This window comes from Vombatus ursinus, unplaced genomic scaffold, assembly GCF_900497805.2.
Source record: "Vombatus ursinus unplaced genomic scaffold, bare-nosed wombat genome assembly UNPS02015175.1, whole genome shotgun sequence".
Classification (NCBI taxonomy): domain Eukaryota; kingdom Metazoa; phylum Chordata; class Mammalia; order Diprotodontia; family Vombatidae; genus Vombatus; species Vombatus ursinus.
The window spans coordinates 21165240-21191436 of NW_020954953.1; the positions used below are offsets into that span (position 1 = coordinate 21165240).

The 26197-nt window shown below is 35.3% G+C and overlaps 1 protein-coding gene across 4 annotated transcripts in view; it reads left to right on the forward strand.

Annotated features, from left to right (window-relative positions):
* LOC114031491 (tubby-related protein 4) overlaps positions 1–26197 on the forward strand; it is a 266210-nt gene that overhangs the window by 175249 nt on the left and 64764 nt on the right. For 3 of the 4 annotated variants that reach the window (XM_027846585.1, XM_027846586.1, XM_027846588.1), the window contains 2 exons: positions 6392–6520; positions 8877–9038. In XM_027846585.1, the coding sequence (XP_027702386.1) occupies positions 6392–6520; positions 8877–9038 (291 nt within the window). The remainder of the gene's footprint in view (positions 1–6391; positions 6521–8876; positions 9039–26197) is intronic. The other variant, XM_027846587.1, reaches the window with a different exon arrangement.

The following is a 26197-nucleotide window of genomic DNA, read 5'->3' on the forward strand; positions in this document are numbered from 1 at the left end:
AGGCTGGATTTGAACTTGTGTTTCTGATTCCAGGTTCAGCAAGCACTCAATACAATGTGCCATTTAGCTGTGAAAGTGAAGTTACATACAGGATCTATCTCATCATATTCACTTGTGTGTCACCCCATCTCAGCAAACTACTTGTTTCATATTTTATTTTATCCTCCAATGTGTTTTATTCATCTAGGAGTATTTTGTGATATTTAAAATTAATAAGCTTGTAATCTTTTTCATTTATTATCTCAAGCCTCTACTCCAATTAATTACTGCCTTTTTAGTAATAAATACTTATTTTCCATTTAACTAAAATTGTTCTGTCCAGTGTTGCCAATAGTCTCTGAATTACCAGATCTATTGGCCTTTTCTCAGTCCTCATCCTTAATCTGTCTAGACTTTCACATTGTCACTTATTCTTTTCTCCTTGATACTATATTCTCTCTATATTTTCATGACACTACTCTCTCCTGGCTCTCCTCCAGCCTTACTGACCATTCCTTCTCAGTCTCTTTTGCTGGATCTTCATTCAGATCATGCTCTTTGCTGGACCCTCTTTTCTCCTCTATTCTTTTTCACTTGGTGATCTCATCAGTTTCCATGGATTCAACTGTTATCTCTTTGTGGGTGATTTTCTGTTTTGTTTAACCCTAATCTCTCTTCTGACTTCCAGTTTTGTATCTTCTAATTGTCTATTAGACGTTTCAAACTGGATGTCTCATAGATATCTTAAACTCAACATGTATACAACTGAACTTGTTACCTTTTCCCCTAAACTCTTCTCTTCTCCCTAAATTCCTTATTACTGTGTAGGGTAACACCGTCTTCCCAGTTACACAGGCTGGGAAGGATGAATGCCATCCTTGACTCCACTCTCACACTTCCTCTGCAAGTCGCTCTCTCCTATCCAATTGTTTTCTGTCCTTTTGCTTCTACCTTTTTCCTCCTTTCTTTCTTTCTCTTCCTTCCTTCCTTCCTTCCTTCCTTCCTTCCTTCCTTTTTTTGCTGAGGCAATCAGGGTTAAGTGACTTGTCTGGGGTCACACAGCTAGTAAGTGTCATGTGTCTGAGGTCATATTTGAACTCAGGTCCTCCTGACTCCAGGGCCGGTGCTCTATCCACTGTGCCACCTAGCTGCCCCTTGCCTCTACCTTTGTCACATATCTTGTAACATCTAATTCTTCTCTTCTCAGACTCTGCCAGTACCCTGCTGTAGACTCTCATCACCTGAAGCTTATTGTAGTAGCCTGCTGTTTGATCCTCCTGCCCCAAATCTCTTCTTCCTCCCTCCTCCTGCCAGTTAATCATCCTAAAGTTCAAATCTGACAATGTCACCCTGCTCCCCCTCCCCATTCAGTCAGTAACAGGGGCCTCTTATATTGCCCAAATATACAATCGTATTTGACTTTTAGAGCCTTCCATAAACTGGTTCCTTCCTACCTTTCCAGTCTCCTTATACCTTATAAGGCAGTGTAAGATGTGCTGTGCAATCCGGTGACACAGGCCTCCTTCCTGTTTGTTGTACCAGACACCATCTTCCAACTCCATGAATTTTCACTGGTTGTCGTCTATGCCTGAAACTATCTTCACCTCCTAGCTTCCTTAAAATCTTAGCTAAAATCCCAGCTTCTTCAAGAAGGCTTTTCTGACCTCCCTTAATGTTGGCACCTTCCTTCTGATGATTATTTCCTATTTACCTTGTATATATCTTATTTATAGATAGTTATTTGTATGCTGTCTGCCCCATTAGACTGTGGGTTCCTTGAGAGCAGGGATTTTTTGACTTTCTTTGTGCCTGAATCACCAGAGATTAGCATAGTGCCTGGAACATAGTAGATACAATAAATGCTTACTGAGTAACTAAGCTGGCACAAATCCTAAGTTTTTTTGAAAAATTGAACTAGACAGTCTGCTTTAGAATGTTTCCCACTGTGCTGAAAAACTTGGATAACTAACTGAAATCCTACCTGGCTGTTTGGATTAGCCATTTTTAAATATTGGTATGTTCTAAGAATGGAAAGTTAGAAAACAAACTAGGAAGATTATGAAAAACAAAACTCTGATTAATATAAATAGAGCAGATGAGATGATTAAGTAGAGAAAGTACCACTATTAGAGTTTCATCCATTCTTAAATTTGATTTCTTTGATATAAGGAATTCCTGGTGAGGAACTTCTATCAGTCAACGTCAAAACCTGATCAATAGGCTATAGTCTTAGTTTCCTGGGAGTAATGGGACATTAAGTGACTTATCCAGGCTTACATAGCCAGTAATGTGTTAGTTCATTGAGCCATGGATTATTTTGTACTTATCTTTGTATCTTGAGGACCTAGCACATGGTAGGTCCATAATAAATACTTGTGAATTGATTAATTGAGATGAAACTTGAACATAAGTCTTGTTAATTCCTAGGCCAACTCTCTATCCATTGTTCCACACTGCCTGTGAGTTTTGTTGCATTGACTTAATAAAATTGGCATTGGAAATAATTTCTCCCTTTGATGTAATGGAGTTCATTATATTAATTTTGGACTATATTAGTTTTGCTTAACATTTTATTTTCTGAGATCCTATTAACAACTGTGTATGCTTGTGTAGCCCATGAATGGCATTGACTTCTGTCATCTCCTCCCCCACAACCTTGTCCAGGCTGTCTCTCTTCCTTGTCTGGGGCTGGAGATTTGAATACTGGTTAATTTTTATCTCTAAGGTTTTAGGGGTAACTCTGGTATGTGTGTGTGTGTGTGTGTGTGTGTGTGAGGGTAGAAGATAGGTTACATTTCTACAACTTACTACTATAGTCCCTGAGCCCCCATTATTGTGCTTCCCTAAATAAATCAACCAGTTATAACCAGTGCAAAAGAAATTAGTAATGTTATCATTATACTATACCCAGCTTTTAACTAATACATTTGAAAACAGAAAGGAAATGGTTAAATATCTACAGAAAATCTGAAATTCTCAATGTGACAAAACACAAAGTAGCCTGAGTATAAGTAGACCAATTTCAGAAGGAGAAATCAGGCAGACTGCACAGTATCAATTCACAGGTATTTATGAAGTGCCTGCTATGTTCTAGGTGCACAAAAGTCAAAGTATCAATTTAGAGCTAGAAGGGACCTTAGAAAACATTTAGTCTCATTTATTGAGACTGGCTTTATTTTATTTAGAGTGGTTAAGTTATTTGTCAGATGTCACAGTTATTGAGTGTCAGAGGTAGGATTTATAGCAGGGTCTGATGATACTAAATCCATTGTTTTTCATTTGTATCACACTCTATCTCCTGAGAAGTGGTCATTTTAGCCAAATAAGGCAGCTATTTTCAGAAAAAAATTTTAAATGTTTTTAATTGATGTCTTTGGTTTCTTAAATCATCATAGTTATCCTAAATGTTCCTCCCCTTCCTCCTTCCAGAGAGATATCCCATATGATGTAGTAATTTTTAGAGAGGAAAAAACATTAGCATAACTGATAAATACATTGAAAAATTCTGAAAACATGTGCAAGGTATGTCAGCTGTGGACCTCCCACCTCTGTGAAAGAATGGGTTTAGCATGTCCTGTCATATCTCTTCATTTGAGTCCAGCATTATCTTTGTAATTTTGTTACATTTACTTTGGGGAGGGTGTAGTTCTTTTCATTTACATTGTTGCAGTCACTGTTTATGTTGTTTTCTTATCTCTCCTTACTTTATTCTGCATCAGTTCCTATAGTTTTCCATGTTTATCTGTATTCATCACACATATAATCTCTTACAGCACAGTAATATTCCATTACATTCATCATGTTCCACAGTTTGTTTACCCATTCCTCAATTGATAGGTATGTGCTTTGTTTCCAAATGTTAGTTATCCAAAAAGCATTGCTGTAAATATTTTGGAGTATATGGGAACTTTCTTCTGATTGATTACTTCTTTGAGGTATGAACCTAGTGATGGAATCTCTGGTTCAAAGGATATGAACATTTTAGTCACTTTATTTGCTTATTTCCAAATTGCTTTCCAAAGTGGTTGTATCATTTCATAGCTCCACTAACAATATATTAGCATGCCTATGCTTTTACAACTTCATCATTGGGCATCGCCATTTTTTGGTCATTTTTGCTAATTTGCAGGGTGTAAAACTTTAGGGTTGTTTTGATTTTCATTTCTCTTATTAATATTGATTTGGTGCATTTTTTCATGTGGCTGTGAATACTTTCAATTTTTCTTTTAAGAACTGTTTGTTCATATCCTTTGACCACTTATCTATTGGGTAACAGCTATTAGTCTTATATTTATTAATTGTTTATAGAGCTTAGATATCACATCTTTTTTAGAGAAATTGGATACAAAGATTTTTTCCTCATTCTGCAATTTCCCTTCTTATCCTAGATGCATTAATATTGTCTGTGCGGTAGCTTTTCATTTTCAAGTAATCAAAGTTATTTATTTTATCTTTTAAAATTTCTCTATTTCTTGTTTGGTTAAGAATACATCTCTTAACCATAGTTATAAGAGGTATATGATCTGTTTCTCTTAAAATTTTTATAGTGGAATAATTAATGTTAAGGTGAAGTATTAATGTTAAGGTGAAGGTGAAGATGATGAGCCTTGAGTTCATGCCAAATGAGGATTAGTTGAAGAAAATGGGGTTGTTTAATCTGGAGAAGAAAGGGTTCTGGGTACGAGCTGGGCAGAGACTCAATAGGTGTTTTCAAGAAGGGCTTTCATTTGATCATGAAAGAGGAGTTAGACTTGGTCTGTTTGGCCTTAGAGACCAGAAAGAGGAGCAGTGGGTTGAAACTGTAAAAAGGCAAATTTTTAGGCTTGAAGTCAGTTAAAATTTCAGAGCTAAAAAGTGAATTGACTGCATTGGTAGACACCATGTTCCTACTTTTTGAAGATCTTAAGTCAAGGACTGGATAATCACTTGCTAAGTGTGATCAATTGTTGATGTGAAAGAGAGATTCTTTTTTGGGAATGATTTTCATTAAATATTGTGACAGTTCCTTTCATCTCAAAAATTCTGGGAATCCACATTATCTCGAGCTGTCTTCTGTCTAGTTATATACAATCAATATATATTTTTAAAAAATAATTTGATAGACATAGAGTCTACTTTGAGATGGAAGAGTCTGTATCATGACCTAAAACTCAGCAAATTTTGGCTTAGCAGGTCCATGAGGGAAAGAATTATAGAAATAAAACTCTTTTAAATCAATTGCCTGTGGTCATAGAATTAGTTTGAAGCAGAGCCAGAACTAAAACCCAGGTGTTCTAATTGCCAGTCAAGTGCTCCTTCCACAAAAGCTAAGTTCTGGAAGCTTTGGGGCCATTACTTGGGGAGGGCCTTTTGGAATGATAAATAATTGGCCCATACATCCCACAGGATTCTTTGTGAGGGACAAAATTGGATTTACTTTATGTATTCCATTAGCTGCTTAAATTGATGGAATAGCAACAACTAGATCAGAAGTCAGTGAATTTGTTTTTCTGTTGTTTTGATTGCTGTACTTCAGTATAATTGATGTCCTTTATAAACCTTTTTCTTTTGTTCTATGCATTTAAAAACATTCTGAGAAGTGGTCCATAGGCTTCACCAGACTGCCATGGGGTCCCTGAGATATAAACACAAAAGTTTAAGAATGCCTGATTACTGAAATTTTGATCGTGTTTTATATAGTCTACTCTGTTTTGGATGAGGGTTGAGAGTATCATTTTTACCAACAAAAACAAAAACAACTTTTCATATCTGCAGGATTTGATTCTTCAGATTTTATCTCAGAAAGTTTAATGGCTTTTAATATTTTGTTTTGAGTTCTAAATTTAATTGATTCATTTCAGCTACATGTTGATGTTGCTCAAATAGCCGTGTTTGGTCATTGAACCTTTTATGGGGAAGAAATAGCTAATGAAGGTATAGAATGATTTTAAATTCCAGGGTAAGACTGATGTTCTCTGGAGAGGAAAGGAAGTCTTTTTCCTTTTGTTTATAACTGAGCACGTAATGCTCAGGTTAAAATCTGAAAGAAATTTTACACCTGTGACAGAAATTTGAAGGCCTTTATGTATGTAGGGCCTTTTCTGGTTGCCATTGTCCCTCAGACATTGTTTCTTAAGTTTTTATAACAGTGGGACATATTTTTGGCATGTTTTTATTCTTTATATAGTTGTATTCACCAAAAAGCCTTTAAAATCTGCCATAATTCAGCAGTTATACCAAAAAATCATTTGCTCTATCAAAAAGATGCTTAATCTACTCCATAGTTCTCTCTCCCACTTCTTCTACATTCCTCAAATCAGTATTTTGTTTTTGCTCATAGGGTCTCGTTTTATCTTGAATTGTGTAGTTATTTGTATATTTGGCGCCTGATTGTAAAGAAATAGCAAATTTTTGTTTGTTGGTTATTTTATAGGTTGTACTGGTAAGGTGGAATGAACCATTCCAGAAATTGGCCACCTGTGATTCAGATGGAGGAATATTTGTATGGATTCAGTATGAAGGCAGGTGGTCTGTAGAACTGGTGAATGACCGAGGGGCACAGGTGAGTAAGAAAATCTCACTGATAAAAGAACATTGAAAAAAGCCAGTTGAAATATTCTTGAGCATGTTTTGCTTTTCATTTCTCATCATATTTATACCTAGGGAATGTAGACAATCAACTTACTTTCAACTTTATTGCTATCATGAGAAATCTCCAAATTTTCATATTTAATTAAAACTGAAATCATTCTTATCTGAGTTGTGATTACTTGTGAGATTCAGGTTTTCTGAGTGCTCTTATTGGCAAATCACTTTTGAGGCCTTTTTTAAAGGATATTTTCCTTTTGTGGCATCCTTTGTATTTATGCTGTGAGTTCTATGCTCTTTTTCCTTATACCTTATTCTTTGACCAAAGATTTATAACACTGTCTTCAATAACAGTTTCCATAAATATGGATACTTGTTGTCATTTATCAGTTTTTCTCTTCCAACCTTACGGTCAGTACTGCTGTAACCTTTCTATACAATTGCACAATAAAAACCACAAGGCTTATGACGAAAACGGAGTTGGGGCACAACACTAAAAAACTTCATCAGTGATACATTAAAAAAAGATAGGAAAGAACCTAATAAAAATTGAAGCAGTTTTATATATGTTAAGTGGTTAAGAGACATACAGTAAATAGTGGTAGTGTCTAAGGCCTTAGGTGGTTGTTCAGTCTGGATTGGCAAAATCAAGTCACTGTGGACTGGTCTCATTATGCCTCAATTTGGAGGGTCAAGGGAGCATGCCCTCATGGGGGAAAGCGATGTATATAAGGGACTAATTCTTCCTTCATCGTCAAATGGGAACCAATCGTTGTGTTGCTGTCATGGAATCGGGGAAGGGGTTGTGCTAAATTGAAAGAGGTATATATGTAGCAGTGAGCATTTTATCAACAAACCATCTTCCATGCAATGTATTTACTGCGGCAATGGCTGCAGGAATTGAGGCGCACTTCATATACATGTTACCCTAAGCTGAATTTTTGTCAACATAAATATGGATGACTCCTCCATGTACATCTTTAATCTCTGTATCCCAGCCAAATTCATCTTCCATTTGAGGGTTAAACATACTGGAAAGCTAGAAACACTGTGTTGCATCATGGGGGAAGGAGAGGGGCAAATCAGTTCTCCTAAGCCCACAGCTCCTATTGCACCAAATTATTGCACAGTAAATATGACACTTTACCTTGAGAAAGACATGGTTTGTTTGTTGAAGTAGATGTGGAAAGAGTTGCAGCTTCTGAGTTTGTTGTGAAGTGGTGTAGTTTTCTGTGTTTTCTTGATGCATCTTGGTGATGAAATCACATGTAAGCAAATAAAAAAATTCACATTATTCCAAAATCGTTCCCTAATATATCAATCATATTAGAACAAATGTGCAGTTTCAAAACATGCTTTAGAACAAAACTGAGTGTATTTTTCTCCACCTGTATAGAAGATAATCCATAAGGACATGAGTGATACTACTTTGGAGATTCTTCTTATTTATATATCTTCCTTTAATATGACCATCATACTAGTACTTGTCTAACATGTGCTGAAGCACATGCAAGCCTGTGGGGCAGTTTCCATTCTGTAGCATTCGCAAAAGTATGACATTGTATCCAGCGTCCTATATGGAAAGGTTTTAGTGAGGAATGGCCTTTACTATATCATTATACTTTAATTAGTTCCTTAAGCCGATTTCTCTCTTAATTTCTAAACCAGTGATCTACAAAGTATACTCCACAGCCCCCGTAGGTTTTGGTGTGTTCCCAAAGGATACAGGATCATCTAAATCTGGGGAAATGGACTGAAATCCCACCCTCTCTACAGTAGCTAATTGCAGGACTTTGTGACACAAGGAAACAATACACTTTACTCATTATCACTCAACAACATTCCTTCCTCCATACCTTCCAGTGCTTGTGCAAGGTCTGAACATCTCTTTTGTGCCAGGTGTGGATTTTTCTGGATGATTATAACTCATCTGGGACCTGGGTATCTGCATTAGCAGCTGGTCTGGTGCCATATTTAACGTTTCCCCCTCTTAATTTTACTCACACCTTCTACCCCAGGTTGTTTTGTGGTTACAGATGTTGTGGAGTGTGTTAAGATTCAAAAGACTGGAAGGGGCCAGGTTGTGAAGATCTTTAAATACTTTTGATCTTTTACTGAAGATTGTGAGCAGGACTGAAGAATTTAGAAAACCTATTGTGCTAACATTTTATACATGTTAAGTGGTTGAACAAGCATTAATTGAGTGTCCCTGTTACTAATTTTGTAGCTTTTCACCAGAATTTGTTGTTTTAGGCATTTTTTATTTTTACAGAGGTATTTCCCATTGATATACAGATTTTTAACCTCTTTTTAAAAATTTGTGTCTTAAGGTCAGTGATTTTACATGGAGTCATGATGGAACTCAAGCTCTTATCTCATATCGAGATGGATTTGTGTTGGTTGGTTCTGTCAGTGGACAAAGACATTGGTCATCAGAGATTAATTTGGAAAGTCAGATCACATGTGGCATTTGGACTCCAGATGACCAACAGGTAATGCTTTCTTTAAAAATGCATGTATAAAATTTTAAATGTATGTAAAATATCATTCATGAAATATAAAAACTTGTTTGCCAAGTTTAGTGGAATCAACAATAAACAGAAACACTTCATAACCAGAAGTCTAAATAATTTTACAAAAAGTGAACAAAAAAAGTCTTATGTAATTGCCCTGGATTTGAAGCTTATTTCAAATGATTTATTGTATAATACTGATCAGGTCATTCTTTAGCAGTACAATTCAAATATTTCCAAAGTATTTATAGATTAAATTAAAAGGACAAAAAATAGCTGAAAAATGGAATAGACATGCTAGAATTTCTTTAGTTATCTATTTTTGATTTAAAAAAAGAAAAACTCTTTTATAGATCAATTGCCTGTGGTCATAGAATTAGTTTGAAGCAGAACCAGAACTAAAACCCAGGTGTTCTAATTGCCGGTCAAGTGTCTGTCTCATGTGCTGGCTTATTCAATGGCAGTAGCTAGTCTGGACTCAAAAGAAAATTTGCACGACAATGATTAAAACTGTTATAATAATCTCTGCAGACCTTTTTCATTCTTGTTTTGTTTTCTTCCTTTCATTTTCATCCTAAAATGCCTTTGGAATGATTTTTCATAGTTGAGTCTCTTACCAGTCTTTCTTACAATAATAGGACTGTAGATTTAGAGCTATAAGGGACTCTGATCATCTAGTCAAATCCCTTCATTTATAGAAAAGGAAGTCTCAGACACTTAAGAGAAATAAAGGCTAAAAGTAGTTATAATGTGAAATAAAGCAGAGGAATTTCAAGTGACAAAAATAAAACAAAGCTGGAACACTTATTAAAAGCAAATACTCTGTTTTAAAATATGACATTTTCTATTTTGTAACCCATGTTGTTTTTTGTTTTGCTGTAAATTTTAGACTTAAGCTGGACCTCATTTATTCCTAGTTCTTTCTTTTCTCTCTGGCCAGGTTGCACATTAGGGTTGAAATTATTTTTTAGATCACTATTCTCTAAATTTTTTTGGATCTTAAACTCATATCAGTTTAAAAAAATCCTGGTGGATATTCTGGGCATGGGTTAAATTATGACTATTCTGAGGAGCAGATTCTCAGCTCAGAGGAGGAAAGTTTGGGAACTTGAACAGATGTAGAAAATCAGTCAGTCAGTTAATAAACAGGAATGGGTAAATATTGGACCATAATGGGCTGAGATGTTTCTTTACTTGTATTTGTATTCCCAGACATTTAACACATTGACTGGCATATAGTAGGTGCTTAATAAATGTTTATTAATTGACTGTAATGGATGAAGGGTAGTTGTGGCTGTGTTAGAGACAAGCTGCTTGATTAGGAAGGTGATGCATTCCTAACCAGAAGCTCTTTTCTTTGTTTTCATTTCTTTCCATAGAGTTTCTGCTCTGTTATTAAATAGAGTTGCTAGTCATGGTAAATCACTTTTCCTTTAGTCTACAAAAAGTAAATTTGTGTGATTATCTCATTTGTAACCTATCATTCTTTGTAGGATCTATGCAAAAATGAAGCCTGTTTTCCTCCGTTACTCATTAAATAAAAGATTTTTTTTTGATTACCTTTATCTGTTAGGAAACTGCACATCACATTTCTCAAAGCATTACTTAAACATATATTTAAAGTCTTCTCAGATTAATTTTACTGCAGAGAGATACAACTTCCCTTAATAGAAAAGTATTTTAGAAATGAACCAGCTACTAATTTCCTCCCAAATGGTTTATTTACCACAAAAAGGAAAGAGAGATATTTTACAGAGAAGTTTTGATAGTCTTTAAACCACAGTGTAAAAGGTAACTAGTCAATATAGATAATTTTAAAAGTAGATATTTACATGAAATTTGGGTTCTTCAGTAATTTTCTAAGTATGTTCTGGAAGAGAAAATGCCATACTATTATCTATCTGAAATACCTGCTTGGCCTTTAAACAGACTTTACTTTCCACTGCTTCTCTCTGTTTTATGATACATTACTTAGTCATAATTTTCCATCATCCTTCTTATAAGATTTTTATGAATGAGTTTATATTCTAAACAAGTTGCTTTTTCTGGTCCTCTCTTTTCACTTGGCAATTAAGTTAAGTGTTTGCTAAGTAAGATGCTTTCTGGACTCTTGGTATTTGTGATAGTTGATTTATATCAGTTAAATTTACATATCAAAATAATATAATTGGTGCCAGCATCACTTCTGTTGTCTACTTCCTATTTTTCATTGTCAAATATTTGTTTAAATAGTTCAGAATTGAGTTGTTTCAATTGTGTGACATTTTTTTCATTATTGTTCTTCTAGCTATTCAAGTTTTTTACTAATTCCTGTCTGTAACAGCAACCCTCCCTCTGATTTCAGGCCTCCCATCACCTGCTGTGCTTGCCATTTGAGGATACAGGAGTGTTAGCTTCTGCTCAGTGATGAACATTTTCACACTGGTCATAGCCTTCACCTCCCAGTGACTCTGAACTCCTGTTCATCCAAACTCCATTCCACACTCCCAATCATCCGATTCCTTCCCTCTCCAAAGTTTCATCCTAACTCCACCCAGCCCTTTCACTTTTGTCTTTTGGGATGCTTGTTTCATAGGCACAAACTTCCCTTCATCTTAAATCTATTCCTCTCCCTCTCCTGCCACCTACTAACTTTTATTAAAACCTGGCTTTCCCCTAATGACACAGCCTGACTGCTCTTTCCAGTACTAGCCACACCTTCACTCATTATCCTTGACTTACTGGTTGAGGCAGAGGAGTTGGACGACTCCTTGCTCCCCATTGCCACTTCTAGGTTTCCCCTCTTCCTCCATCCTTTAATAACCTCTCTTCCTTTGAGGTTCATGCTATTCATATCTACTACTCAACTAAAATCTTGGTAGCTGTTGTCTGTGGACCTCCAGGTCATTTCTTTTCCTTCCTCAATAATTTTGATGTCTGGTTTACAATTTTTCTCTGTTTCCCAACTCTTGCCCTCATACTAGGGAACTTGAATATACATGTTGATTCTCCCACAAATACCCTAAACCTACTCACTACCTATAAACTACTCTTGACCTTACCTTGGCCATACCCAAAGATGATCATCATACCTTTGATTTTGCCATCACCCACAGTTCTGAAATTCTCTTACCTGATCATATTTATTGACTTTTCATCTCTCCTTCTGTCTTCCTTTCTATAACCCTAGTCTTCATCCTCACTGTGACCTCCAATCCTTTGATCCCTTAATTCTTTCCCAGGCCATCTTCCCTATACTAGTTACTCTCTCTTCTTCTCCCCATCTTGACTCCTTGGTGAACACTTATTCAAAATAATTCAGCTCTAGACTGTCCTACTTTCTTCAATTCCTTGCCCCCTTATCATATGGCCAATTACGCAAAGCCATGCCTCAGTTTTGGGTCACTTCCAGCATTTGTCACCTTTCTGCCTTCCCATGTATTGCTAAATGAAGGTGGAGAAAATCACATACCCTTTCTGACTGGGTCTGCTACATATTTATGTTACGTAACGTTGGAGGGAACCAAGGGGCTAGTAATAATGTTGCCTCTGCCTCAGAAAAATGAAAGAAAAGAGGATAATTTTCAATGCATTTTAGAAAATGCATAGAACAAAACAGACAAGATATCTTTGAAAAGGTATTGCACTTATTATATACTTTTAAAAAGCAAGCTAAACATAATAGAGATTTGCATTTTCATGTGTAGTTATCTTTTTCTGTTCTACTTTGCATATGGTATTGTTCTTTTTTTTCTGTTCTTAAGTACAGAATAAAAAAAGGAAAACCCATGGTCTGTAATTAAAACTAGAATTAGAAAATCAGAGTTTGTCAAAGATATACTTAAAAGTCCAGCGTGGCATGGATTTGTGATTTAAAAAAATTAAACAGGTTTAAAGTTTTTACATTCAAATAGGGAGGGGACAGTTATTTACTCTTGGAATCTCCAGTACTACAGGGAGGTCATAGAGGGAGTTAAATAATACACGGAAGTCCTAGTATTAGTTTTGTTATGCTTTGATGCTCTTAAAAAAAAAAGAAAGGAAAGAAAAGGGAAGAAAAGGTGAGGTATTATTTCTTACCACATATATAAGGTGCACACAGTGAATACTATACAAACAATAAGGAAATAATGGGGGTAAGTAGGTGACACTTGAATCTTACTTTCATCCAAACTGGTCCAAGGAGGGTAGGATAAACACACAATTCAGTGAGTTGGGTGCAGAAATATATTTCATCCAATAGCAAAATAGGAGGGAAAGGAGAGAGAAAAAAACAAGAGGGAAGGTAGATTTAGGAAAATGTTAGTCATAAATGAAATAAACTCCAAACTAGATGGGAAGATTATTAGGAGAGGCTTAAAAAGAAAGAACTGGTAAGAACCTGTGATTTGAATCTGGGTGAGGAGAAGACAATCAAGGGAACATAATTTTGCCCATGAGCACACTCCTCTCTTGGTGCCAGTTTGACTGGAACGTAGAGTACATGGAGGAGCCTGATATGTAACAAAACTGGAAAGGTAGGCTACTGCCCGATTATGAAGGGCTTTCAATACCGAACAAATGAGCTTGTATTTTATCTCAGAGACAAGAGGCAACTTTGAGAAAAAAGGGAAGTGACATGGTTAGTCAAGATTATTAAATATGTATTTTCCTGTTATAAACATGTACAATCTATTCTCTTATATTTTTCCTCTTTGCTTCTCATGTCTCTTTATTTAATTTTTTCAATCAACAAAAATATGCCTTATCTCTCCTCCATTTCCCTCCACCACTGAGAAAGAACTGAACTTTAGGAATATTAAACTGGCAGCTGAGTGGAAACCAAATAGGAAGCAATTTAAAAGTATAAGATGTGAAGAGGGACTGAATCAGGTTGGTGGCTGTGTAAGTGGAGGGACAAGTACAGAAGGGGCTATTTTATTTTTATCTTTACATCCCCAAAATGCCATCTTAATACCTAGCACATAGTAGACACTAAATAAATGCTTGTTGAATACATGCTGAGGGGAAAATAGTTATCTCTGATGCAGCTGATTATACACTTTTGGTTATTTCTAATTGTTACATTTATTTTTAAATTATTAAACCTAATTCTACCTATAAAACTTCTACTTCTCTCCTACTTTTCTCAGGTCAAACAGTAAAAGTATTCTTCTTTAGCCAAATAGATCTTCAAATACTTGAAGACAGCTATCATTTCTGTCCTCCATCTACCCCAAAGTTAAATATTACCTTTTTTTCTTTCACTGAGTATCATCTGGCATTGTCTCAAATCCCATCACCATTCTCAACTCCTTTCCCTGGTCATGTCTTTCCCTAAGAGTGGAAACTAAAATTGAATGCAGTACCTCCTATGTGGTCTGTCCAGGGTTAAATAGAATGAAACTACCACCTACTTTATTCTGGGCCCTTAATGCAGTCTAAACTTGTATTCATCTTTTTGAGGGGTCATTGCCATCTCACTTAGTTGTCTCTTCGTGCCTCTCCATCTTTTATTTGTGAAACTGAATTTTCAAACATAAGTGCAAGGCAGGTCAGTTGACTCTGTTTATGTGTAGGCTTGTAAAAACTTCCTTTTCTTATTTAATTTAAGAGAGCTAATGTCAGATTAGAGCAAAGAGAAGTTACTTTTTGAAAAATTCACCTGAAATACAGAGAAAGATATTTAGAATCTCCCTCTTTTGTTTTATTTTTATTCCTTATACTTAACATGTAGTGTAATCTTGAAAATGTTATATTGAAATTATTGCATATTAATGCTTCATGATCTTTAATCACTTGCTGTGTTCTGTCTTATAGATGGATGAATCAATGGATAAAGAAGCATTTATTAAGTGATTACTATGTGTCAAACACTCTGAAGGACTGGGGATATAAATATAAAAACTAGACAGTGCCTTCCCTCAAGGAGTTCACATTCTCATGATAGAATAAGACAACCACAGATAGGGAGTAATGGCCAGAGAAAGGAAGGTCTATGTAGAGAATGGGATGGTGACTATAACAATAGGACAGTTTATACTTCATTTCCAGAGGCATTGGTAGTGTTGATTTCATTACAGTTTTCTATAGTCACTCTGCTGATTTTAACTCCTTTTGAAAGTTTTAAATGCTATTACACTCAAAACAGCCAAAAAAGAACATGGTAGGGTTCTTTTGTAAATACAAGAAAGAAATGAGATCTCAGTGATTTGTTACTCTTCTTGACCCAAAACAGTTAAAACTCACTTTACAGGAAGTATACCCCTATACAATGCTTGTATTCATGTGTAAAGGAATAGGATTCATGCAAATGACTAGTTAAAACCGATATTGGAAAAAAAAAACATTTTTAAGATTTGAAAAGAACGTCAACTTGGCTTACCTAGTCTAACCTTCTAATCAAGGTATGAATCTCTGCTGTGGCTTTCTCAACAAATGCAACCATTCCTTAAGTGATAAGGAATTCATTATCTCAAAAGAGGGCTTATTCTTTTTTTAAATTACTCCTATTATTACTGTGGTTTTTCTTACATTTATCCAAAATCAGCCAATTCAGTTGCCTTCCCAGCACACTCTCTTCAAGTAGTCTTTGCTCTGAGATTCCCTCCAATTTATCCTGTTAGTATCTTTTCTACATAGTTCTTTGCATGTTGGCTCTCCCATTATACTGTGAGCTCAATGAGAGGAGAAACAGGTTTTAGGCTTTTTTTGTATCCCCAGTGTTTAGCAAAGTGCCTGGTACATAGTAGAAACAATAAATACTTATTTAACTTGACATGATTTCCTTTAACTTCATGCTTTCATTCTAGTTCTCTCCTCTGGAGCAAAGAGGAATAAGTTTAATGAACCTCTTAATTTGATAGTTCTCCACTATTTAGATAACTGTCTTGTCCCCTCTGACTTAGCTAGGCAAAATTCCATTAGTCAAGGGAAAGGTTGGAACTAATACTGAAAATTAAGGGATGTAGGGTAGATAAGAATTTCCTTCTACCCTGCTTAGTTAATATTATACAAATTTTGAAATTGTTTTTTAGGTTTTTGTTTTTAAGTATGTATTCTACTTCTATTGTAGTATTCTTTAAGGGCAGAAACAGAACTTCATTGATGTAAGTATAAACTATTAGCATTTCTTTTTCTTTTTTGTCAGTAAGTAATTTTCTCTTTTCTTTCTCCTTTCTATTTGCACATACACACACAGGCAGGTACACACATATAGGATACAAAGTATAGATGAACATCGAATACCCAAGTCATCTTTGGTGTTGCTGAAATTATAAAGTTTTCTTTAAGCATTATGGGGGCTAGCTTATCCCTCGATCATCATATTGAAGTTGTGAGTAAACAGATTGCAGACTGTTTCAGGAAAATTAAATGCAAAAGCATCTTAAATCATCTCTTTCCTAAAATTAATATTCTCTTCATTATACTAATTTTAGGAAAGAAAACTATGAGAAATAATTTCTAAAGCACATGTTTTGCTATTAATTACATCTTTTAAGTATATATTGCTAGGCAATCTATTTGTCAATCCAAATCCATTGGTATTTCATTTAACCTTCAGTTGTCCCAAATAAATTTGTCTTGATTAATATGATGGCTTTGTGGCGAAGGTTCTAACACAGAGCCTTTACTTGAATGCTAATATTTGGCCAGATGGCTGAATTACATGAACAGAGCTTCACAGCTTCTCATGCAGTATTCTGGAATTGGACGCTGCTGTTTTGACAGGGCACCTGTACTCAGCATTTAATGTCCTAGGTGAAGAGGAAGTGAAATGTGTACTGTCTTACCAAGTTGTGTTATTGCCAAAGTAAATAAAACAGTCACTTTCATGTCACTACTACATCTTGATATCTTTTTGTCATTTATAAGAGTTCTAATCACTGGGGAAATTTAAAAAAAAATTTTTTCTAGCCCTGTTATAGAAGAAGTATTTCAGGTATAAATAATGACATTTTCATATTGTTCAGAATAATAAAATCTTAGATCTGGATGGAACTTTGGAGATGATCTAGTTCAAATTGAAGCCCAGAAAAATTAAGTGATTTGTCTCACCTCTCACAGCATGTTCCTGGCACGGTCAAGACTAGAGCCCAGGGCTTTTGACTTCAAGTCCAGTGTTCCACTCAGGAGATATGTCTGTTGGATAGGGTTGAATTAATGTCACTAAATAGAGTATACAAATTTCACAGGGCAAAGTTCCTAAGGAGGGAAACCAGTACTACTCCTTTTTTGGGTGTAGGAAAATGGAAAAAGTATCAATTCCACCTACCCCATCCCAAAACCCATTCAGTAAATGCCTGATGTATTTCAATCTTATTTTATAAGGCCATGGTGAGGGATTTTTTTTCCTGTTCATGTTTTTTCTTCTTCTTTAAATTGTGTTTAAATGCATCTTTTGAATTTCAATGTATGGTTTTTCTATCCTAAAGTTTTTCAGTAAGTGAAAGACTGAGATAACTAAGAAGGCTCTTTTAATAATAGTGTTTAAATATATGAAGAGCTTTTGAATAGAAGAAACAAAACACCAACAATTCTTGATCTTCACTGAGAGAAGTGGAAATAACTTAAAGTGGAGCCTCAAAGATTTGAAGAAGAATTTTCAAGCATCCAAAGTTTTTAAACTTTGAATTTTGTTACTGAAGTAGGTATAGAGAGTCACTTTCTTAGAAGAGCTTTAAAAATGGGATACATTCTCATCTTATTAAGTTAGTTTTAAGTTTTACAAGTAGAAGATGACTTCAAAATATCCCTTCCCACCCAGAGATTTGATCATTATAATTTTGATGTTAATTTATTATAGACATTTAGAGTAAAATTTCATCCCTGTCCAGATTTTGATCAGTCATCAAACACTTGTTAAACCCCTTCCAAACACTGTTCTAAGTACTGATGATACAAAGATAAATATGAAACAGTCCTTCTCTTCAAGGATTTTACATTTTATCAGTGGAGGCAACATGTACATAAATAAATATATATAAAATATAAATTGAGGGGAGGGCCCTAGCCATTGGATCAGGAAAGGCTTCATGTATATGGCACTGCTTTAATAGAATTTTGAAAGGAACAAGGGATTCTTTTTTGAAAATAAAAGCTTTTTTTAACAGATGTTTGTTGGTGGTTCTGTACTTTACAATGCAAGATATACCTACCTAATCTTGATACCAACACCTGGGTTTTAAATTAAATTACTCCAAATCCCATCAAGAAGTCTTTTTAAAAACAGTTTTCAGACTCAGACATTTAGGGAGTGTAAGAGTTTATTTCACTGTAATCTCAGGGAAATGTGAGTGCCAATTGCCAAAATGATAACCTAGAAGCAATTTGACAATGTATTTTCTTTTAAGATTTCAATAAAGCCAGTAAGGAAATTGCAATTTGTTCACAAGTTAGCAACAATATCCCTAATTAAATTCTACTGTAGCTAGAATAAGCATTTGAGCATTTGCAATAATATCTATTTTGATAATGGGAATTTCCCACTACAACAGTTTTTCATGTGTTCATATGAGTAAGCGTGTATAACTAGATACTGAAATTTTAATATATTTTGAGATTTTGTGGTTCTATTTATCTTCAGTGGTAGTATTTGTGTTAGCTTTTAAAATTATAGTACCTAAAAATAACATGGAGTTAAAAAAAAATAACGAATTAGAGAAGACTCTGGTTCCTGAAAATTATAATTAATGTTAAATTATATTGAACATTGATAATGGCATAAAATAAATTTGAAGGTACAGAGGGAGTCATTCAACTCATTGACTGAACGTATACAGGTGCTGAATAATATATTAGGCAATTTTTATCCATATTGAAGAATAAACAGAGTTCTAGGTTAGATTCTAGTTCTAGTTTGGATTCCTTGGGAATCTAAAAGGGGAAATGGAACAGAAAGTACTTAATCAAAACAAATTTACAAAATCAGTAGTTGCAAAAATTGGTAAGAAGTAAAGATTTTGCAGGTTTGAGAGTTGATTGGGTTAATGAGAAAGGATTCCTCATAGAGAGTGGTCACGTTTTGATTTCTAGAAAAGGAGGTATAAAATGAAAGGAAACAAGTTATTACTGTGTATGTAGAAAATGTTGGGCAAGAGTCTGGAGGGGTCGAAAATGAGTATTGGTGCGAAGAGCAGAGTAGTAATGCTAATGAACACTAAAATGGAGTAAAACTGGAAGTGGAGAATATAAGCTTAGGAGAATGAGAGCAAAGTTAGAGAAAGAGGTAGTTGATTGGTGAGCATTGAGTAGAAGCATAGAATATTAGAGTTGGCAGGGACCTCAGAGTCTGTCTTGTCCAATATATGCCTGAACAAGGATTCTTCTACAGTATCTGTATAATCAGCCAACCTTTTCTCAAAGATCTCCAGTGACCAGGAATAAACTGTCTCTGTATGTAATCCATTCTATTTTTGAATGGCTCCAATTGTTAGAAAGTGTTTCCTTACATCAAACTTGAGATCCCTTATTTGCAACTTTTAATCCTTGCTGCTAGTTCTTCCCTTGGCATCCAGGCAGGACAAGCCTGATTTCTCTTCTATTTGGCAGCCCTTCACATACTTGAACATAGCTTTTATGTATTCTCTAGGTCTATTCTTCACGTTGAACATCCCCTGTGCCTCCTACTATGTAATCAACACTATGCAAGGTATTCTCTGTGTTTAACAGAAGAGTAAGAGGTAGTCACTGCCCTGAAGGAGCACACTAAGCTCCAGTTGGAGAGACAAGATTAACATACACGAAACAGTTAGCAAGAAATAGAATATGATGTATAATTGAGTGCTTAAAAAGTAGAATATAGACTAAACTGATGTTTGATCTTGGCAGTAGACTGTGATAAGTGTTGGGGATAAAAAGAGGCAAAAGACAGTCTATGCCTTTAAGGAGATCACAGTCCAATGGGGAGAGAACAAGCAAACAAATATGTACAAATAAACCATGTACAGGTTAAATAGGAAGTAATAAAGAGAACGAAGTCATTGGAGTTAAGAGGGGTTGGGAAAGCCTTTCCCTAGAAGATAGGATTAGATTAGGTAACATTTGTTGTTGGTACTCTCAGTCAATCCATACACATTTGTTAAGCAAACACATATGTACAAACAAGCTATTTACAGGATAAATAGGAAATAATTAAGAGAAAGAAGGTACCATAGTGCTAAGAGGGGACTGGGAAGGACTTCTTGCTTTCCTTCTTGAAAAGCAACCTAGCTAAGTTTGGAGTGGCTCACAGTTAGGCTGGCTACTTGGTGGTGAATTATTTGGTTGTACCAATTCCTAAAAAATAAAAATTGCAAATGGCCCTCAGTCTTATGTGACTCCTTCCCTCCATCTCGCCCTACCCACCCCTGCACTGCTGCCCTGCATACATACAAACACACACTTCTGTAATGACAAAATAAGAGTAGTGGGAACTCGAATTTATTGAATTAATTATGATATACAAAAGTTTAAATCAATTGTCATAAGTAGAAGACTAGAAGAACCCAAAACAACTGCCTTAGTTTACATATATTTGACTTACTTGCCAAGCAAGGAAAGATGATGACTATAGGCAGTATTAGAATGTAAACTTGTTTGGAAAATCTTATGCAAAAGGATAATGGAAGGTTTTGATCAGGAGCAACTAGTTTAAGGAAGACTTGCAGACAGACCCAACTAAGTAGTCACTCCAAGGGTATTGTAGGATGAAACAACTAAAATGAGGACTGAAGAAGGAAAAAAAATAAGTTGCAAAAATTTTGTCACAATTTTTAAAAAATCCTCAAAAATTGTGGAGCCACCATATTTAGACTGAGACACCACAGTCCTGGATGTGTTGGTGGTGAAAATGGGAATGGCCTTGGAAAAAGTAGATAGGAAAAGCAGATGATCTTATACCATGTCCCCATAGAGGAACTCATGCATGAGGGACACATTTTGAGGGTATTGAGGAATCTGAAAGAAGGGTAGCATATCAGAGATGTTGGGAAAAAAGTCTTAGACCCATAGGTCTACTTCCCCATCTTTATTAATTTTTTCAAAAGAATAATTTACATATGCATGAAGGCCAAACTTTTTGTGAGAGGATTTGAAGGCAACAGGCAGGCTTTTACAAGCAGTATTCTGTAAAAGACCACATCTTTATCACCATACATTTTACTGCATGATGTAGAAAATGCAAGGTTCTACTGTATTTTGCTGTGGAAAATTTTTTGAAAATTTGATTTGGAAGAACAAAATACCACTTTAAAAGATCTTTTCCAACATGTATCTCATGGTATGTCAGAATTATATAAGATCCCTTGAAAGATATAACAACTGAGAACTTTGATGTTGCTGTGATCATTAATCTCAAGAGAAACTTAAAACAGAGACATGGATGGTCCCCATAAATGTTAGCTACTCACATGGAGGAGAAGAGATTCTCTGTAGATGAGGGGATTGTCCAAGTGCTCTTCTTTGCAGATGATATTATAATGATTACATGAAGTTTCAAGAACATTGCAGAGCCTTTCCATGTATCAATAATAGCTTTGAAGAGTGTGCCTTGATTATTTGCAGAGGAAAAACCAAATGAAGAATATCTCTTGTTTAGATTTTAATATGTAGTTGGGTAAATAACCTGAGGAGTTCATCCATCTGTCTATCTATATGTTCATATGTACAAACATACATACATGCATACATGCATGCATACATACATACAACTGCATCTGCATGTTTGTGTGGTATAGACTCAGTTTGATCCAGAGTTGGACCAGGAAGTTTGACCATTTGTGTGCTCCATTAGCATCCATGTGATATTAAGAAAAAGTAAATCTTCCAGCATGTTGAGTGGACCCCCCTGTGTCAAAGCTGTTTGAGGACATGAACACTGCGTGGGTTGAGATTTGCGTCATTGAAAGGATTACACATATAAATGAGATCACACGTCCATTTGATTATTAGTGTTATAAAGGTGAGGGAGTTTTGGTGTAGTTGGGCAAATTCCATCCAGAATTGGTCTTTGGAGATTGGGCAGGATTTGAATCAGTGGAAAAAGGGAAGAGTGTGTGTAAAAGCTTGGGTGTATGAATGAAAATAATATTTATAGGACAGTGAGATCCACCCCTATTATAGCAGAGATCATGTTGGATACCAGTGGAAAATAAGGTTAAATAGGAAAATCTGGGACAAGATAATGAAAAGCCTTGAGATCCAGACAGGTGAGATTGAATGATATAGAAACTAAGGAGCCATTGAAGGGGTTTATTTAGAGGAAGGGCAGGACAAAAATCAGATATCTAGGTGACTCAGTGGATAGAGTGAGGGCTGGGCCTGGAGTCAGGAAGACCTGAGTTCAAATCCAGCCTCAGACACGTAGTGGCTTTGTGACCCTGGGGAAATCAGTTATCCTCTGTTTGCCTTAATCCACTGGAGAAAGAAGTAGCAAACCACTCCAGTATCTTTGCCTATAAAACCCCATGGATATGTGCTTTGGTCCATGGACTGAACAGGAACCAGACACAACCGAATGACTTAACAACAAAAACAAGGACAAAAATTGTAAATTTGTAAAATTTGTCCTGTAGTGATATGTAGGAAAGTATACAAATGAAATTTTGAAGGAAAGATTCACAGAACTTTGTGACTAAGGTAGATGAATGGGTAAGAAGGAAAGCAGTGAGTCAAGATTTTGAGATTTGCTAACTGGGAAAGTAAAGAAAGAAAATTGGAGCTTTGTTGCCTCTTTCCATTCCTCCCAACCTCTATTGCTTACTAATTATGGTGAATCACTCTGGTAAAACTTATTTGCTTCATCTATAACATAGAAATAATACCATATCTGCTTAAAGACAGATTTTACAAGCTTATTTTTTTATGTCCCTTCTAAAATATCTTCTTTGTAATTGTAGCAACATTTGAGAAATGAATCACTGAATCACTAAATCAAGTGACAGTATAGGACTGGAAATGCAGGTTTGAGAGTAATCAGTATAGAGGCTGATGAGATAGATATGCCAATTAGGAGAAAAATCAGGGAACCAGCTATTGACTGAATCTTGAGGCATGTCCAAAATTAGAGGGTGGGAGGAAGAAGAGGATCCAGCAAAGAAATCAAAAGAGCAGAGAAAAGAAGACTTCTACAGATTCAAAGGAAACTTAATTATTGACACAGTTTAAGGTAAGTTGTTAAGGGTATAACTGGAAGAAAATCACCGAAAAGATAAATTTTTTTCTGTGATAAAGGACTTTATGTGGCAAGCTTTTCTAAAAAGTCTTTCCATTAGGTATAGACTATCAAAGTTAGTTATAAGAAATGCTTTTTGTTCAGTTGATAGTTCGACTAAATCTGCTGTTCACTTTTTAAAGTTTATTTGGCTCAAAATGGTTAGATATGAAGAGAACTAAAATTATGGACATGGTAGAAAACTTGAATTTAGGTTGAATCACAAATACTCCAGTTATCTGTGAAATACTTCTTCTGAATTATACATGTCATTCCCAAGTACCTCTTTTACATTATTTGTAAATTTTCTTTAAAACTCTAATGTTATTCTCATCTATTTTTTGCTTCTTCCACCCTTAACTTTGATACTTAGGTATGTTAGACTAAGAAAAGGAAATTTAAAATATATAATACTTAGCTTCTTTCAAGATTTGGCTCAAAAACTAGAAATATTTTCCCATTCCCCTGTTTTTAGGTCCCTCATATTGCTTTGTATTTATTTTCTACACGTTTTGTGCTTATTTACCTATGTGTGCATTTTCTCCCCAGAAGGATATTTTTATTTTTGTTTTTGCCTACATATCTCCAGAGTTGGCACATAGGAGGAAGCCTACTACATGTATAATAGAGATTTGAAAACTGACTGGCATTTTGACATTTTTAGTTCAGAAGGATAAGCATTCTTTTGCAGCCCTGAGAACAATTTTGTTTGTCAAGGTCTTTGAATCAGAAGGGGAACTTGAGTTTTGTTTGGAAGTTTTTAAAAGAAACAACACAAGCTGTTGTAGAGCAAAGAGAAAGAAGCAAGGAGACAGCATCCTTAGCCTTACCTCAAACTCAGTGTGCTGAGCTGGAAAGAATGATATGAGAACCTGAAAGGAGAGCTAAGCTATGGCAGAGACGGAAGAGGTTGAAGTGGGCCGTACTCAGTTCATTAAGACTGAAAGGAAGTTGTAGAAGATTTACTCCTTCCCCAGTTTAATTGAAGTGGGAGTTATATATAAATCTTTGTAATGTAAGAACACATCAATAAAACTTAAACTAAATAATGACCTCATCTGAAAATGCATGCATCATTTCGCTTCTCTAGTTTTGTTTTGTTTTGTTTTGTTTTAATTTTTTGTTTTTGTTTTTGTTAGGCAATGGGGTTAAGTGACTTGCCCAGGGTCACACAGCTAGTAAGTGTTATGTCTGAGGCTGGATTTGAATTCAGATCCTCCAGACTCCAAGGCCAGAGCTCTATCCACTGTGCCACCTAGCTGCCCCTATGCTTCTCTAGTTTTAAAAAATTAACAGAAATCTATTTCTCTCTCTCCCTACCCCAACCATTGGGAGAAACAAATATATTTTTTAATTAATTAATTTTTAGTTTTCAATATTCTCTTCCAAAAGATTTTGAGTTCTAAATTTTCTCCCTCCTCCTTTCGGCCCCCCCCCCCAAGATGTTGTGCAATCTGATGTAGGCTCTAGATATACAGTCATATTAAACTTATTTTCACATTAGTCATGTTGTAAAGAAGAATTAGAACCAATGGGAGGAACCATGAGAAAGAAGAAACAAACAAAAAAAGAGAGAGAGAGGGAGCAAATAGTATGTTTCGATCTGCATTCAGACTCCATAGTTCTTTTTCTGGATGTGGATAGCATTTTCCATCATGAGTCTTTTGGAGTTGTCTTAGATTGCTGAGAAAAGCTATATCTATCACAGTTAGTCATCACATAATGTTGCTGTTACTGTGTACAATGTTTTCCTGGTTCTGCTTACTTCACTCGGCATCAGTTCATGTAAGTATTTCCAGGGAAAACAAATTTCTTGTAAAAATATGCATAGTCAAACAAAACAGATTTCCTCAATGGCTGCATACAAAAATATGTCACATTCTGCACCCAAAATCAACCCCATCTCCTTAATGGATAGCATCATCAGCTCTCTGGATTCTTGGATGGACATTGTACTCATCCTAGCTCTTAAAGCTTTAAAAGTTTGTTTATACAATGTTGTTGTTAATTGCATAAATTGTTCTGGTTCTGTTCATTTTGTTTTTTATCAGATTACAAAAGTCTTCAAAATTGTTCATTGTTAAATTATTGATATAGTACAAATTGTTCTTCTAACTCTCCCCACCACACTCTGCATCAGTTCATATAAGTCTTTCCATGTCTTGGAAATCATCTGTTTCTTCATTTCTTATAGCAAATATTTCATCACATTCACATACCACCACTTTATTCAGCCGTTCCCCAAATGATGGACATCTCCTTAGTTTCTAGTCTTTTGCCACCACAAAAAGAAGTGATAGAAATATCTGTATGCATGAAGGACTTTTTCCTTTTTCTTGAATCTCTTCTGGGGTATAGGCCCAGCAGTGGTATAGCTAGAGAGAAGGGCATGCACTGTTTAGTAACTTTTTGTGTATAATTCCGAATTGCCAAATTGGCAGAAAAGGAATATGACAAATACTGGACTCAGCAGTTGACTCAGCAATACCTCTACTAGGCCTATGCCCCTAAAAAGAAAGAGCAGGAGGATTCATGTACAAAAAATATTGATAGCAGCTCTGAACAGTCCATTGATCAACTTTGATTCTAGGGGACTGATGATTATGCATGCTACCTACCTACTCATGAAAGGTGATATATTCAAGATATAGAATGAGACATTAATTTTTCGATATTGACAATGTGGGAATTTGTTTTGCTTGCCCCTCTATATATTTTAATGAGGGTATTGGTTTTCCTTTCTATTTTTTCAGTGGAAGGGAGAGAAAATTAATGTTTGTTTAATTGAAAAAATACAATTTTTTAAAAGTACCCTGAATGTTTTAAAAATTATGTTGCCTCACACATAGTTTTCTTATGTGTGTTTGTGCATATTCATATATGTGTGTGCATGTGTATACACACATCTATGTATCTGAAAATCATTGTGAGGCAACATAATTTTTAAAAATTATGTTGCCTCACTCATGGTTTTCTTACATACGTCTCC